General features: G+C 28.1%; 1 protein-coding gene across 1 annotated transcript in view; it reads right to left on the bottom strand.

Annotated features, from left to right (window-relative positions):
- LOC136077877 (uncharacterized) overlaps positions 1 to 15,604 on the bottom strand; it is a 39,590-nt gene extending 23,986 nt beyond the window's left edge. Inside the window, exon 1 of the mRNA XM_065792100.1 lies at positions 15,456 to 15,604. Coding sequence (XP_065648172.1) covers positions 15,456 to 15,498 — 43 coding nt within the window. The 5' untranslated portion in view covers positions 15,499 to 15,604. The remainder of the gene's footprint in view (positions 1 to 15,455) is intronic.
- Positions 15,605 to 19,220: the final 3,616 nt, after the last annotated feature.

Genomic DNA, 19,220 nt, shown 5'->3' with positions numbered 1-19,220 from the left:
TTGTAACTGTCGCTAGATCAATGTCTGTTTTTCCATACTTTCTTTTTCTTTTTTCCGGATAACGATGAAAATTTGCTGACAATCGCCTAACTTTATCATTATACCATTCGTCCATAGCAGTATCAGGTTCAAATTTGTCAATTTCAGGACCTTCTTCACTTATCCGAAGTAGAGATTCTAAGAGATCTCGTCTAAGACAACTTCTCCAGTCATTTTTTACGCGATTTATACTTGAAAACATTCGTTCTACTTTCATATTTGTAAAAAGACAAATTAAAAATAGTTCAAAAATATCAAGAATATTTCGGCATTCTTTGACCAAATTTGATTCGGAAAAAACAATTTCCCAAATTTTCAAATAATACTCATTTTGATTGTTACTTATGATGGGAAACATGTATGCTTTTAAAATGATCCACTCATGAAGTATATAATTCAAATCACATCCTACACCAATTAAAAATTCAGAAAAATGTTCAACAACTGTACCAATAGCTCTATCGCCAAAAGCACATTTAACGGCCAGTTATAAACGTCAAGTAAAGCTACCAAATGTATAAACAATGGTGATTTTTGGAGAGATTAAAAACGGCCTTCCATACATATGTTAATATTTGCAATAATTAGCTTGTACTGGTCAAGAACATGGCTATTAACTTCGGTATATTGGGAAACTACAATATTTTGATAACATTGCTTTGAATCAATTGTCTCAATATCTTTAGACAGTTTTTTATAATGGGTCATAACACTTGTATCATCAAGCAAATTGTCTAGCGAATTTTCTAGAAGAATTTGCAGCCTGGCGATTGTCCATGTAAATTCTTGAACTCTTTTTACAGCTTTTACTGGATCATGAATATTGTTCTGAAAACTTAAACTCAGACGCCAAAGGGGAGATAAAACATCAAGATATATTGATAAATGAATAGGCACAGATGCATTTTTCCATTTCTTTAAAAAACCCTTTAACTCTGCTCTCTTTGCTACCTGGGAGTCTGATATTGCCAATGATTCAATATGTGTCATAAACACACCATAATTTTCTCAATCCACCGAGTTCCGCATGCTTTTGTTGGTTTCAGAACGCTATTACCCCAAGCTTTGGCTAATTCTTGTAGTTCTCGGTAGCGCTTTGGTGACTTTTGCTACAAGTGATTAAGTTGTAAAAGTAGTTTGTCAACAGTTTTAAAGGCAGATAAATTTTCAAACACATCTTTTAAAGCAAGTTCAAGTCGATGGTTAAAACAGCGTACAACTTCCAGCCAAGGAGAACCTTCCTTTAGTGATGCGACTAAACCAGCATAAGCTCCTAGACTAACGTTAGCTCCATCAAGATTTACACCCAATAGATGTTTATAAGAATTGGTAATACCAACTCTTGTAAAAGTGTCTGTTATACATTTTTTCAGGCCAACAGCATTAGAATTCTCTGCCGTTTCAATAGATAAGAACTCTACTTTCGGACTTACATCTTTTAAATAAAGAATGTAAATCAATTCCTGTTCGGATACAGCTGAATCTGTGCTTCCATCACAGAGAACACAGTAAAATCTATAATTTTTTAAACATTCAGTTAATTTGTTTTTAATTACGGTGCCAATGTAATCTGTAAATATTGCAGCTGCACAGTCAGTGCCATAAGAATTTCCTAAATTTGTAACCTTATTCTTCTTTTCTAATGCAATCAAATAAGGATAATCTGTGAATGGACGCTCTCGTTTTGCCAAGTAATACGCAATATTAAACTTTTTTCGAGTCAGCGTCTTTTACGACCATTTTACGTGAACCACGCTCGATTGGAGTATTATGAATAACATGGTTAGATAATGAAACTGAACCTAATGTTGTTTGTTGATGAATTCGCGTGGCCTCTTTATGTTGCGCACTGCTTAAGTGCAATGCCAGTGAATCATTTTTTATTGATATTGTTCCTGGTTTGATCGAGGTCATGGAAAACAATTTTGTTTGACTTATCAGTTTTTCAAATTGTTTACATAAACTGCATCTTAATCTTATAACTTCATTTCCATTTAAATCGTATTCTAACTTGCAATTAAAATGTTATTCCCACTTTTTAACTGTAGATAATCTGCATCTGTGGTCCTTATTTGCATCCATTTATTGCTATTAATTTAAAATTAGCAAGTGTACTAACAAACTTTAAAGTTTTTTTTTAATAACTATTTAGAGTCTATATTGCCTTCCACTATTCTTCGCAAAATAAACTTATAAAAATATCATTAAATTTGTTCATAATGAATGAGCTAAATCGGAATAAAGCCCTTGAGAATTCGAGTTAAGAAAGTGACTTTTCAATCAATTAACTTTTTTTTTTTTTTCAATCAAAATCTTTTATTTCTTGATTCGAATAGGTATTTAATTGTTTGATTTTTATAAATTTTTCCTTTCTTAAACAATCGGTCTTTTTCCTGCATTTGAACATTTTTGCTAATTGATTTTCTAAATCTTTTATTTTTCTTTCTTTTACTTTATGCTCCGCTTTAAAAAAAAAATTATTGTTACAGAAGTCACTGCAGTTTTATACTGTAAAAGAACACTAAATATTTGCGAATAGAGTATCAATCTTTTAAAATAAAAAAAGAATAATCACAAAAAAAATAAAGATCGCGAAAAAACAAATTTTAGGAAAAAACCAATCGCGAAGGTGCGAAAAGTAATCGTGATACGCCTAATTCGAGCTCTGATATATATATATATATATATATATATATATATACACACATATATACATATATACATATACATACATATATATATATCAACCCTCGGAATTAGGAAAAATGAGGTTGGCAAAAATTTGTCGACCTCAATCTTTTAGAGGTCGGCATCAGGTCGGCAAAAATTATTTGATACAAAGGTCTGACCATAAAACATAGAATCGAGGTCAGTAATTTTTTGCTGACCTAAAACACTTTCAGGTCAGCATTGCCGTTAGGTCAGCAGTTAGGTTGGCATTGTCTTTAAAGTTGGGATCTGGTGCCAAAACCAAGGGCTTTAGTATCATATAAAGCATCTAAGGGAGATTAGGGGAAGGAGGGATCTGCAAAAAGTAATGGATGGGTGAGTATGATCAACTTTAAAAGATGCATGTTCTAATTTAAAAAATATTTCTTTATTTATACAATTTTTTTAAATTAAAACTTATTTTATTAACAAAATGAAATAAAAAAAGGAGAGTATTTTAAAAGCATACATACAATTTAGAGGGGGAGAGGAGACTAAAAAGTATGCTTGGCAACAGGGGGAGGGGTCAAATTTCCAAATTTTTGGTGTACGTACTTTATGGATGACCTCTTACCTAATTACTAGTTAAACTTATTTACTATTGCTTATAGACTATTATTTGAAAACACTTGGGACAGATTTGTACAAAATAAATAACAGAAGTGTTAATATGCAATGTAATATATTTTAACAGTCAAAATAATAATAATAATAGTTTCTAAAATCATTAAAACTAGAACTTTTCCAAAGATTCAAGATTTCACTTTATCTATCTATGTAAATCATTTCAAAATATGAACAACTTCATTGCAAACAAAACAGTTTTAATCAAGTTTATGATAAAGTATGATCTACAAATTATGAATAATAAAAATGAGCTTACCTGAGAATTATAAACATTAAACATGAACTTACCAGACAACTACACTACATGAAATAAAACCAAAATTTACATAACCAGTTAAAATGACTAATTTAAATAATTATAATTAAATGATTTTAAATTGTTTAATTAAAATATGTTTTTTATATGAAAAGGTTATAACTTACTACCATAGTTTTTTATATATAAATATTATTTAAATATATTTTTTTATATATAAATATTATTTAAATATATTTTAATAATATATAAGGTGGCATTTTTTCTTTTTCTTTTCTTTTATTTATTTTTTTCATTCCTTAATTTGAAAATGTTCTCATTTATATTAAAACATTGAATCTGATCATTTTTATGGCAATTACTGTAAGGACTTATCTCCTGTTATTGAAATGTAATAGACAATTATTGACTATTTTAAAACTAGATGTTCTTAGTTTTAACTTATTGTTTGTGGGCCATCTCGTTTTCTATATGATATTTTCATTCAAATGTAGGGCCGGATAAGACCAAATAGGCTGCGGCCTCGGGCTCCAAAATCTTTGAAGCCCCAAAATTTATGAATCTCATTTTATAAATGCGACTTTTACAACCTATATTATAAGATTTATAATAGATTTTTTTTTTGTATTACACCAACAATGTTTTTAGTTAGTAGAAATTTATTTCAAATTTAATTCTTATGAACCTTTTATTAAGAATTGTATAAAAACAAAGACTTGAAAATCAACATGAAGTACTTAATTTAGATAATAGAAACAACACAATAATGTTAAGCAATTTGTTACTACTTTGTAACATTGCAAAATAACAAGTGCTGGTTTCTATTACCATAATCCATTAAAAATGAACTAATGATTTACTTTTACTATCAAATAATAAAAAATTTAATGTAGTTATTAAATTATGCTTACATTCTTATGAAACATTTATGAGCAAGGATCAAGATTGCTTGTTTAATTAAATTTAAATTTTTCTTTCGTTGTTTAAAATAATTTTCATGAAGACACAATAACTTTGAATTTCAAATAAAAAAATAATTAGTTTCACTAAAATGTTTTCTTGCTTAGGGAATTAAACAAATAAGTTAACAAAATTATTTGAAAAAATAAACATATTTTTTTTTAATTTGTTATTTCTTTTTAGCATAATGAAGTGAGATTATGAGTGGTGCTCAAAAAAAATGTTAAAGAAGAGAAAAACAAAGCAGAGAAAAACCAAGAATCCCAAAAAAGTTAGCAAACTTGATGCATTTTATTAGTAGAATATAAAGAAGTAGCTACATCAACTTATTTGTACTCGACAGCTTCAAAAGAGGAAGAAATAATTTCTAAAAGTCAAATTGAAATGTCTGCATCGAGATTAGGAGTAACATTACATTCGTTTGAAAATGTCAATAATTTGGATACAGAAATAGACTTGCAATTAAATAAAAGTAACAATATTAAATATGTAGATCTTTCATTTTAGATGGAGAGAGATCATTCAACACATAAATGACAATTTTCAAGCGTCAAAACATCATTACAAAACAAAACAACGTTTTGTTTTGTAATGATGTTTTGACGCTTGAAATCATTTTTTATCGGAGAAAGAGCAAATGATGTGAAATTTAATCGTGAATGGCTAATATATTTGTCCTTTTGCTTTGTGTGTAAAGTTTTTAAGACTTCCAATTACTGTCATGCAACTAATGGTTTGAATGATTGGGAAAATGCTGTGCAGGCATTGTTTTAACACGTTACGCATAGAGCGATTTACATACATCTTAAGTGATTTTACATTAGCAGTAAGCAATTTTAGTTAAGTGACTTTTTATCATTTTTTAACTTTTAAAGCTTTTATTCTATAAGCAGTAAGATAAATAAAGTAATTAATTTTAAAAAAAACACATCAACTTTTTAATGACAATTATGTAAAAATATTTGTTACAAAAGTTTGAATGACAATTATGTTAGATATAAGTGCTATTTATCAATGAAAAAAATCAAATAAAATTCAAAATTATTTTAAGTTTGTTTTTATTTTATTGTAATGATTGATTTTTTCGCTTGGAAAATGCTAATATTTTAAGCTTGAAGCAAAGATTATAATAATATAATTTAATTCTGATAAAAAATATAATTTAACTTAAAAAACTAATTTAATAAAAATATATAATTATATTCTGATAAAAAAATAACTTAATTTAGATTTAAAAATATACACGATTTTTTTTTGTATAAGCAACTTAGAATTTTGGTCAGAACTTGAGTTGCTTATTTTTCAGCCAATTTCTATATCTCGAGTTGCTTAATGGTTGCTTAAGTTTCTTAGCTTAAATTTCAGTGTTTTTACGAATAAGAGACAAAATAGGTTTAATATCAAGTCTTTAACAGAAGAGTGCTCTTTACAACTAAAATCACTTAAATTCTAATAAAAAAAAGATCAAAAATGTTTCTCCCTTCTGCTGGATCTTTATTTTCTTCATCTCCACTTTCTTCGTCTTCTTGTTCATCTGATTTTTCTACTTGTCTATCTAGTTCCTCGTCTTCTCCGTCTGATTCGTCAGGCAAAACATCAATAGGGTTATCCTTTACTTCGTCTGGAATAGGAGTCTCTGTGATTTCCACCAGGTTGTCAATGTCAACAGGGTGTGGAACAACATAAGCAGGCATGCCTTTAGGATTTATCTTATCGTCCTCGCTACCATCAGCCGTGATAAGACATCCTGTTTTCGCAAAGCTCCTATAAAGCATACGAAGAAATTTCTCGTCTTTGGATGTTTTACAGTAAGCTTCATCGACCCAACAAGTTATCAAAATGCGGCGATCTTTTGCCGACAGTTTCCGATCATCGTTGCCAAGCCAGAGTTCAATGTTTTCATCATTTTCAAGCCAGATGTTTTGTTCTGCTTTAATATGTGATTTGAATGCTTTTCCTGGTCCGGCATCAACAGGTTGCCAAAAATGTGTCCCATTGGGAACACCAAACCAGACAATACCTTTATGTTGTTGCACTTCATTCAAAAACTCATCACTGACTTGAGCTGTCAGGTTATCGCAGAACAAAACATACTCATCCAGGTTAGCGACAGCATTGGGGAGAGTGTTCTTCACCCATTTCACAGAAAATGCTGTATCTGCCCATGCATTTGGTTGCCAGTACACATCTCCATCAGTGTCATAGGCTAAAACTTCATTTTGACTAATCCTTTTTCCCTTACCTCATGGTACCTTAGAGTAGCTTGTCGCTTATCAAGCCCACTGCCAGTTTGAGCTACCCATACTCTATGGTCCCTTCATTCCTTTCCCTTACTCATAGGAATTTCGTATGTTCGTTTGCTCTCAACTACAAACGGGAGTGGAATTTGATCTAAATTGATTCTCTTTTTCGGTGGGAAACGTCCCCATTTTTTATCGTATGTGGGTTTGCCACTTCCAGACTTAATCAACTTTTCTCTCAAATTTGAATGCCATTTCATCACAATCGGGGTTTGCTTCTTTAGGTCAGCTTGGCGCTTATGTTGAACACACAGCATGCGAATCTTATTTTTCCTTAAAAAATGAGTGACTATTGATTTTGGCAATCTGTCAGCATTCGGCTTTGTTGTAGATGAATTTGATTAGCTCTGACATACAACCACTCAAAGTCAACTTTTAGTCCCTTTTTTCTTGCTTCGGAGAATTTGTCATAAAGTTTGTTAAACAAAGCTTTGTGTTTGTCGCCTTTTCGGCATTTCCTGAATAACGTTTTTTTCTTGTTTTCGTTGTACTTGTTGTAGATTTCTTTTTCCTTTGATTTCCATCGTTTTTACTTTTTTGCTACATCCCTACCTAACATACTATCGTATAAGTCATTTAGCGCATCAATCTTTTCTTTTAATGTATAGCTCTTCCGTTTGTCAGCAATTTTTGGTAATTCGTTAGCTTCAACATCAGTAACAAGCTTCTCTAAAACCGATTTCACAGTTTTTCAATATTATCATACTTGTTCTTTCCATCAATGATTTGATCCAAGCTCATTGATTCCAGGTCTTTGTCAGTTTGAGCAATATCCGCATGTGATAACTTATTTTTACACCAAAACTCGTGCATTGAAAGGGCTTGTGATGTTTTCAGTGATTTTTTGCAAACAATACATTCAAACAAATTATCTTCTTTTTCCTTCGGCACTACATTTACCAACTCACCACGATGACAAATCTTTTTGGTAAAACCAAAGTTGAACAAATTTGTCTGCTTTCTCTTACTCATGATCTTAACAGCATTGTCAACAACATACACAACAACAACACTACTGTGATTACTTTCTTTTGAAATCGTTTATCTAAAAGAAGTCATTACATTGCAGAGAAAAAAATTTATTCGAACGCAAAATCGAATGTTTTCATTTCTCAAAAAAACGTGTACGGCAATTTTTTAAACTACATAAAGCTATGTTTTATATCCAACATAAAAATAGTATTTGACAGTAAATAAAGGAACTTTTTGAGTGCTTTGATTTTTATGTGCAATTTATGAGTTGCTTATGTTAAAATTTGTTCAGAACTGAAGTTGCTTAATATTTTTTCACATCGAGTTCAGTTTCTTATAAACAAGTTGCTTATACAAAAAAAAATCGTGTATAATTAAATTTTTATTTAAAGAATATATAATTTAACTTTGATTTAAAAAATATATTTAAGTTTATTAAAATTAAAGTAAATGCTTGGGTTTAACTTAACTGTTAAGTTCATTTTAAAATATTACTAAGTATTGTTCAATATTTAAATTTTATTCTTTAAAAAAATTAGCTCATTTTTATCGCAATTATTTTTTCGGTTTTCATTCCAAAACATTTTTTACTACTCGAAATAAAATTTTAAATAATCGGTTGCATCAAAAATGTGCACAAAACAAATTTAACTTTTTTTTTTAAGTTAAATCACAGCAATTATTTTTTAATAAATGATATATACAGCGATATAATATTGATAAATGATGTTTGGAAAAGTAATCTTTGCTTTCACAACAAAATCGTAAATAAAATAATAAAACTTTAATAAATAAAGTAAATAAATTAACGTAAGTTTTTTATTTGTTACTCTCTAATTTTTTTTAATAAAAAATTATTTGTAGTTGCAATTAGAAATTTAAGAAATAATCATTTAAAAATTTAACATATTTTAATTCATTTATGCAAATGTCAAGAAAAGAATGAAATTTGTTAATATCAAAATTTTTTAAAATGTGATATTAAATTTAATTATTTAATATTAAATAAAAAGAAAAGAAAATAAACATTAATATAATTGCAGTAATTTAAAAAAGTTAATGTCTTTAAAAAATAAAGAGAATTTTATGACGTCAAATTCAGATTAGGCTATTGTGTTAAGCATTATTTATTTAAAATAGGGCCTACTGTGTACTTATTGAAAAGCCATGAAAAATCATGCCAGAATAGGGAGATTTTGATGGTTTATTTGGTTACCAAAAGTGATAATACTTTCATTACTAAGAATTATAATCATGATGGATCCGGCAAAATTTCATACCTCTCCAAAACAGTTTGCAATGAGCTCATTTCAGTGTCAAAGTTTGTAGAAGCAATTGTAACAGATGTGAAAAGATCAAAATACTTTAGAGTTTCTGTTTTTTTTTAAGAGCAAGATAACAATTAACAGACAACTTAAAAGATTACAAACTATATAAACCAGGAAAACAAGCTATAGGGTGCGAATTCCAAAAGAAATGATGTTCGAGGAAAATAACTACATGATTAAGAGTTTTTAGAGCACTTAGGAACACTCGCAGTAAAAGGATGAGACTTAATTGTTGACTCCACTCTCAATGTATTGCACACAGATCAACTTTCTGCTGTTCTAAGATATATTGATAAACTGCAACTAATAGAAATATTTTTATATTTTATCAATATTGAGGATCACACTGGCGCAAATTTAACTGACGTGACAGTCAAATTTTTATTAAATAAAGCTGGATTAAACTTTTTTGACTGCAGATCTCAATCATACGATAGTGCTTCTTACATGGATGGAAAGTACAAGGGGATGCAGAAAACTATTTTAGAAAAACACAGTCAGGCAAAAGTATTTGACATGTGCAGGACATTCTCTAAATTTGGTTGGATTGTATGGGACTGATGCTTGCATAGAATCTATCAATTATTTTGGAATAGTACAGCAGATTTACATTTTTTTCTTCGTGTACAAAAAGATGAAGTGTTCTACAAAAAATATTTGAAAAATCCATAAAACTTTTTACAAAGACAAGATAACATGCTTGAGCAGATTTTTTTAAGGTAATAAAGAATAATTATGAAAATATAATGGGTGGATTAATTAGTATTTCTGGTGACAGTATTTTTGATGCAACAACAAGAGCAGAGGCGCATAAAAATATTGAACTCCTCCATTTTTGAATAAAATATTTATTCAAAAATGGAGGAATTTAAGTATGCACTGCAAACAATTTTTTGGAACCAAATTTTAGACAGAATTTATTCAGTATCCAAAAATGTGCAAGATCCAAAAATAACTATATGTTTGATTATGTATTATTGTTAAAAGAATGCTACCATGTTATTGAAGAACAAGCTAAGTTATTGCTACCTGATATTGACTATACCCAAAGAAGACATCAAATTAATAAAAGATTTTACAGTGATCATGAATCAACTAAGAAAACTTATTCATTTTTGTTTAACCAATGAGTTTTTAAATAAATACAATGAAAAACAAAAAACTTTGGAGAACTTTAATTTTTATTCTATAAAAAATTATATAAATGTTCATAGAAATATGTAGATGCTATTATTACTTTTTAGAGAACTAACCATAACTTATATATTTTATTACAAACTTGGCTCTGCCTAGAGCCCCCAAGATAAATCCAGCCATGTTCAAATGGTAAATCAATATAATACATATGCATCATCAGCAAATAAATTAATGCATTTATTTAAACAGATGTTAAAAAATATTTATAACAGTAACATGCCAAAAGAAGGAAAGAAAATGGAGAGAAGCTTAACAACTTGGAAAGAAAAGTCAAAGAAGGAGAAATCCTAGGAGAGTTTTGTGTACCAGAATTTATTAAGCATAGTATTTTATAAGGAAATAGAAATATTGAATATGCATTAAAGTTTAATAAAAAGAATTTAAAAAAAAAAAAAAAATTATTATAAAGAATTTGTTTATTTATTACATGTTACATGGTTTAGTAACAATGCCACAAATTTTAGAGCCATATAAACTTTACAGGATGATGAAAATGAGGGTATTCGGTTGTGACTAAATGAACATTTATATACTTTTATGTTTTATTTTTAGAGTTTTATATTTTTATTTTTATTTTATGAGTTTTATACTTTTATTTCTATTTTTTGGTTTTATATTCTTATTGTTATTTTTTATTTTTATTTATGAGTTTTATACTTTTAATATATTAAATATTTAGTTATAGAGAATAGCCTAGGGGTGATTGCATAACTGATAGTTCATTGATTATTTTTATTGAGGATAAACTTTTTTACATGGGTTATGAAGGCATTCCTATTTGTCATTTTGGAGAATATTTTTTTAGTTTTAACAGGAAGAGAGTTTCAACAGGAAGAGAGCTCCAACAGTGAATTGATTGATACTTGATTGACTTTATGCCATACTTACATGTTTGTTTTAAAGGCATAGAGAGACTACAATAAGATACAGACCTAAGTTTATAACTATGAATATCATTTGTGAGTTTAAAGTAGCTAGTGAAGCAGCATACTTTAAATTCACAAATGATACTCCCATACAAGAACACAGTTTGATAAGTAGATAAGTTCGTCAAGCTTTAAAATTTTAGAAAGATTATACAGTATGTCAGAACTAAAACTTTTAGGTTGAAAGTAAATTATTCTTAAAGATTTATTCTTGAGATTTATAAGGTTTTTTTATAAATGGATGAACTTTGTCCCCATATCTGACAACCATAGCGTAGATGGGAGTTAAAAATAGCATGCCAAATATTCACTAAGGTTTCGTAATTCACAAAATGCCTTATTTTGGTAAGCATTCCATTTGCTTGAGTTTGTTTGATATGGATTTAATTTGTTGAATGAATAAAAGATTTTCATCTAATAATATGCCCAGATATTTTATTTTATCTACAATGTTTAGTTTTTGACCACTAATTCTAAAATTAAGTTTTTTGGTAATTTTTTTTTAAATAAAACTAATTCAGTTTTTTTGACATTCAAAGACATTTTGTTTGATCGCAACCATTGAACCAGTGATGCCAGGTCATAATTTAGGTACTTATTTAGCTTTTTTAAAGACTTATCTACAATCAGAAGGTTAGTGTCATCAGCAAAATGATACACCTTCGAGTATTTAATACAAGTGTTTAAATCATTTATGTTGATAAGGAAAAGAAGGGGACCCAGAGTTGAACCCTGAGGAACACCTATAGATGTAAACTTAGTAGTGGATGAGATATTACCAATAGTAACACTTTGTGGACGATGGTTTAGATATGACTTAAACCAGTTCAGAGCAATTCCCCTTACACCATAATGATACAGCTTTGATAATAGAATTTCATGGTTGACAGTATCAAAAGCTTTTTGCAGATCAACAAACACTCCACCAGCAAATTGTTTTTGATCCAAAGCCTCGTTTATGGTTTCAGTTATATCTGTGAGTGCTTGGTTAGTAGAGTGTTTCTTTCGGAATCCAAATTGCAGACTATATAAGCTATCTGATAGATTTAAAAATCTAAGTAGCCTGTTATACATAAGCGTTTCAATTAGTTTACCTACATTTGATAGTAAGGATATAGGCCGATAGTTACAAGGATCTTGTTACAGACGCTTTTAAAAATTGGAACAACTTCTGTAACTTTAAATAAGTCAGGGAATATCCCTGATTAAAAAGATTGATTTATTATAATACTCGAGGTAAAGCTCAATTCTTGAGATGCTAAGGTCATTATTTTTGAAGGAATGATATTGGGTCCGGTGCTTTTTTTTGGATTCAAGAGGGAGATATAGTCATTTACTTCTTGAGAAGTAACTGGAGATATAAAAAAAGTATCAGGTTTTTGATTTTTTAGATAGTGGCTGAAGTGAAATTTAGGAGGTATAATTTCTTTAGCAAGATTATCTGCAATTGAAGAGAAGTAATCATTAAATATGTTTGCAATTATTTTCTTGTTAGTTATAGTTTTATTATTAATATTTAAACTATCTACATTATTGTTGTTCTTTGATTTAATATAAATAATACTCCTTGTTCCTTTCCAGGTGTTTTTAAGGTTATTTAGATTTGCATTAAAGTAAGTTGAATAATATGCTTTTTTTTGAGTATCGCAGTAGGTTACTAATTTGATTTCTGTAATATTTGAATTTTTAAGTATTGTAGCTTTAAATTCTTATTTTTACATTTTATAAATTTCTTGTGCAACTTATTTTTAAATTGTATTGACATAATGATTCCATTAGTAATCCATGGCTTTGATAAAGATTTATTAGCTTTTTTGGTAGACATTTTGAAAGGGGCATGATTATCAAGTAATCTTTTAAATGCATCCAAAAACTTAGAAGTAGAGTTATTAGCACAATAGTTCTCTTGTTGGTTTATTGAAAGCCAATCAGTTTCTTTAAGGTCTTTAAGAAAACTTTTTCATCAAAATTTTTAAAACATCTACGATATATTTTGGGATGAGACTGTTTTAAGTTCTTGAATGGAAAGGATATGAACTGAACAAGATGGTCAGCAAGGCATACTGTTAGGTTGCCTGATTTAGTAATTGGGGTGTGAAAGTTTTCAAATATATTATCTATGAGTGTCTTTGATTTTGGAGTAATTCTGGTTGGTTGAGTAATTAATGGAAAGAGAGAGAAAGAGCACATAAGATCTAGAAAGTTAGAAACATCATTACAGGAGTCATATTTTAAAATATTAATGTTGAAGTATCCTAAAAGAACTATATTTTTATTCTCTAGTGATAACTTGTCGAGTGGGTTTGTATATAAGTGATATTGAACTCACTAGTGTTCATACATGGGTGGCGATAAATGCAACCTACAATAATATTTTTTTCTGATGGCAGTAAAATTTCAATAAAGGTTGATTCTAGTTCTTTTTTTTCTGAATTTTGAGGTCAGATCTCAAGTTATAATCTAATTCAGATTTTATATATACAATAGTTCCTCCTTTATTGAATGAGAATCAGTATGTTCAAAGACATAGCCATTTAAAGTGATATCAGTTCTAAGTATTTTGTTGTGATTTAAGCGAGTTTCAGATATAGCAATGATATTGGGTTTATTATTCATAAGGGAAAGCAGAAGTTTTAGATCATCAAGGTAATATGCCAGGGATGATATATTAGCATATAAATAGGTTTTTGAATCAATACTAATAGCTTTGTTATACTCTATTGTATCATAGTATTTACAATTAATATTATTATTGTCAAGCTTTTGAAAAAGATTATTTAGGTTAGATGAAGTGTCATAAAATAAATTATGAGTAAAAGTATTTGCACCATTTATAGTGACCTTAAAATCCTTATCTGTCAGAGAAGAGTATGGTAGAGTGTTTTCCAAGCAATTAAAACAGTACCAATAGCCAGTTTCAGTCATCAAAGAGTTGTAGAATTTTTTATCAACATTATTACACCTAATGTGGATCCACTTATTGCAAGAGTCGCACTGTATAGCTTTTTGATTACATGTTACAGTCTTATAATAAACACCACAAGGAGACTTAACAACCATATTATTCACTTCAGCATTTAAGATAATGAAGATGAGAAGAGGGTATTTGGTTGAACTAAACTTATATTTGTATTTTTATTAGGTTTTTATTTTTATTTTTAATTTATGAAATTTATATTTTCATTCTTAATTTATATTTTTATTTCAATTTCTGAATTTTATATTTTTATTTATGACTTTAAAATTTTTATTCTATTAGTTTTATTGTATTTTTGGTTTCAAATTTTAGTCTATATATTATATTTTATATACTAGCGAACACTATGCATTACTGTGTGAGAGTATTTTGATGAAAAGTAAGAATGTAACAATATTCTAAAAGTAAAGAATGTAACACTTTTGAAATTTATAAATTCTAACAGAGATAATTTATTAAATATTTCTAGTCTAAAATATAGTTACTTATAAGAATCAGATAATAATAAATAATATGACTAATAATAAGAAATATAGATAATAATAACTAATATGACAGATAATAATATGATAATAGTATGACAGATGATAATAGTATGCCAGATGATAGTATGACAAATGATAATAGTATGACAGATAATGATAAATGATAATAGTACAGATAAATGATAATAGTATGAACAGAAAACAGATAAATGATAATAGTATGACAAATGATAATAGTATGACAGATGATAACAGTATAATAGATGATAATATGACAGATAATAATAAATAATATGACTAATAATAAGAAATATAACGCTCATATAAGAGATTTTAGACAAGATAATTTTTTTACTTATGTTATTCTTTATATTTTCAGTATTATGTTATGCATTTTTTGATTAATTTAACTATTATGCAATTATTTGATCAAACAAATGCAACATTTTCATTAAATCATTGTATTTACTTACTTATTTTATTAAAATTTAATTTTTGCAAAATTCTTTTAATTAAAAAAAAATGTATTTAAAGTTTATATTTATCGCTGTTAGGTGTTGTGAAATAAGAGAGAAAAATAAGCATCTATTAAAACATTAAATATTTGTAACGAAACAAACAAGTTATAAAATAGACGCAAGAATCAGAAAAATAATATTTTTCATATTTGTGTCTTTACCTTTCAAATCTGAAACAGTCTCGTGCTTTTTATACTCGCTCATCTTGTTTTAATTAATTTAATTAACTTTAATTAATTTTTCTACATTAACAACAGATTTTCACAAACATTAGCATTGATAAGCTATTTTTAAAATTTTATGCGAAAATCTACGATTCAAAAGTTTACATATCGCGACGGAATAAGATTTCTTTAGTTTTTTGACCTTTTTCGAATTTTTTTTTCGAATTTTTATTCACAGTTCAGAGTGTAGCAATAAGTGCTACAAAACTGTGTATCTGAGTAAACTGTGATCGACAAATATGAATCATTAGCTAATATAATATCTAAGGTCAGTACATGTCACTTAAAAACAAACTTAAAATTACAACGCTATCGTTTACACTAATTAAACTTAAATGACATTAATGGGTTTTCCATACGGATAAATCCTTTCTCTTAGGTATCAAAAAGGTAATATGTATTCCATATTTTCGGACCTCGAAATGCAATCAAAACTTCTGTGTATTAATTAAATTTCTGATGCAGCCTATTTGTGTTATTCGTATTTGCTCATAGATAATAGTTTTTCTTTATTTTTTTTTTCATGTTATTGCCATATTGAATATTTTGTTTTGTAATTTTGTTTTGTCATTGGTTATTTAATTTCGGGTCACGCTTTCAGAGATCTGTGAATGTTTAAAACTTGCGCGTTTTTTTAGAAAAGACAGTTAATTCCCGGAAACTCGAAACTCCAAGGTACCAAGGAGAATGGTATGACTTAACGAATGTTCGACTTAAGCGAGTCCCGTTAATTCGAACTTTGACAGATATGAAATATTAGTTCGAGTTAAGGCAATTTTTATTTACTCAATACTTAAGTATAAACATTAAATATACACTATTATATTATAAAAAGTGTGAAAAAATTTCAGTGACAGAAGCTACGTATATCAGCTTGTACTAGCTTCTCTGATAATTCTTGAAAAACATCTATAAGGTGAATTTAAGGTATTGATCAATATCCAGAATTTCAGCTGTTTTTTCATATGCTGCAAAAGTACTCCTTAAAGTATTGCCATCGTTGCTTTATCCAGAACCACCACTTTTGGGAAATCAACAAGTCCAATTTTGTTTATAAAATCAGTCTGAATCTTTTGTTTAGTTACAGATACCTTTTCTTTGTGTTCTTTAGACCTTTCTTGCCACTTTCTTTTTTCTTTTTATATGCAACGTGCAAAATCATCTCAAAAAATCGAATCCATGCATGGAGACTGGAAAGACCATACTTAAATCTCTGTGAGTAAAATTTATATTACAGATATCGAGATATTCTTAATATAAACTATATTATATACTTATATTTTTTGGAGAGACACTACACACTGAACAGCATTGGTATGAGTTAGTTTTTACCGATAATATTGTTTAAAACTTCCCATCAATCATTGTAAGTTCAATAATACAATTCACTTCAATAGAAGATCCGCAAACATCTAATAAAACCATATCCAAGCTTTTTATCTCACTTTTAATGTATTGATCTTCTTTGAGCACACATTCCTTGGATTCCATTTTGCATGCAAATCTTTAGGGTCTACAATAGGCTGTGGATAATAACTTTTGATCTCTCCATTTCTTCTATTGATTGCTGTTGTTAAATCCAATAGGACAAGTAATAAATAACGACTCTTCACGTTTTAAATCTTTGTTTATGTCAGGTTCTGAAAAAACTTGTTTATAAATGCTTTGGTCAGTAGCACTATTAAAACCAGTCTTAATCTGTGAGTGTTATTGTTTTTATTGCTTTCTTGTTCAATATCAAGTGCCTTAGCACAGGTTCCTTAGCACAGGTTCCTTAGCACAGGTTCCTTAGCACAGGTTCCTTAGCACAGGTTCCTTAGCACAGGTTCCTTAGCACAGGTTCCTTAGCACAGGTTCCTTAGCACAGGTTCCTTAGCACAGGTTCCTGAACTGCAAAGATTCTTTGCAGAGTATGAATCATTAAATCTTTTAAAGGAACTAAAACTAAATAGTCCTCCACTGTTATATTTGCAGGATAACTTTTCAACCTCGCATCCCTGACATCATTGTAGGTGGGGTAAATGTTATATTTTTTCTCTAAGGCACCCTTATTAATCAAGTGATAGGAAGCTTTTGTCAGACTGGCATCAATTATTAAGGCCAGTGCTTCGTCTGCTGAATATTTACTTGCTTCTACTGTATTTGAAATATTTAAAACGTTCTTGGCAGCAATAACATTAAATTAATCTCTTAATTCCTTGCTAGCAGTAAAAAATAATTCATTGGACGAACGAGATTCAAGCAAGCCAAATACACGCTTTTTTTTTAGTTTTATTAGAACTTTTATTAAATGTTACTGGTTTTCGATCACGTCTACTTGCAGTTGTGTCGTTGTCTTTTTTTCTGACAATTTTATATTTATTAAGCCAGCTCACAAACTTCTTTTCAAAGTTTTTGACAGTATAGTTTGCAGATTTCCACTTTTTTATATACAAGTAAGCAAATTGTTGAACAGCATGTTTAAAATCATTGTCTTCAAATTCAGCAATATTTGGCTGAATAAACTTAATATATCTTCAGTAATATTTTGTTTTGAAATACCAAGATTGTCTTTATTGGAAAAAAATTATGAATGTCTAAGTTGAAAAAAACCATATCTACATAGTTTTTATATTATATATATATATATATATATATATATATATATATATATATATATATATATATATATATATATATATATATATATATATATATATATATATATATATATATATATTTATATATATATATATATATATATATATATATATATATATATATATATATATATATATATATATATATATATATATATATAAATTAGTAAAAAACACTTATCTAACTTTTTTCTTCAACTTGAAGTTTCACCATTGCTGGATCATCGGGAAGAGTTACTGAATCTCAAAAAAAATTCAATTTATAGAAAAAATATTTTACAGGAAGTTATAAATTATTATAAAAAAATTTTTAATTACAATATTTTTTGGTTAACGGTAAGTTACAGAAGGTAGTTATTAAATAAATTTCCTAGGAATGGGGATAGTTTAATTTGGTCATCTGTTTTTATAATTTTTTAAGAGGTATTTATTTTCGTGCCAACATTTAGAAATTAATCCAGATTTTTTATTTAATAAATTTTCCTGATTTAAATGAGTAATTATTTCAAATTTTTCTTGCAAACATAGCATATATTTTTTGGAAATGTTATTATAGGCAGAGGCAGATTTTAGAATAGACCATTATAAATTAAAAATTTTTGTAATATATGTATATATATATATATATATATATATATATATATATATATATATATATATATATATATATATATATATATATATATATGTATGTAATTTAGTTTATTTTAGTTACCCCAAGAAGTCCCTATGATCTTATCACAGAGCACCTTGGACAAGCATTTGAAAGGAAGTTCAAATACACCAGAGGTGGCGTTGAACCATGGATCAATAGCTTCTGAGGCAAGCGCCTCATTTACAGTTTAATTTAACATTGTTTTTAATAATACTAAATAATATATATGCTGCGTGGATTACTAATTCTTGTTAGTAATTAAATTGCTGCAAGTGTTAGTAATTAAAATTAAAAGTAATTAAATTACTAGAAACTACCAAATATATATATAGTTGCTGCTATGCTATTCAAAGTAAGGTATCATTTGCAACCAAAAAAATTTACCTTTTTAAGAAGTATGAATCTCAT

Source organism: Hydra vulgaris, chromosome 03, assembly GCF_038396675.1.
Source record: "Hydra vulgaris chromosome 03, alternate assembly HydraT2T_AEP".
NCBI classification, from domain to species: Eukaryota; Metazoa; Cnidaria; class Hydrozoa; order Anthoathecata; family Hydridae; genus Hydra; species Hydra vulgaris.
Note: the sequence above shows the minus strand (reverse complement) of the source record. Positions and strands in the feature narration are given on the sequence as shown.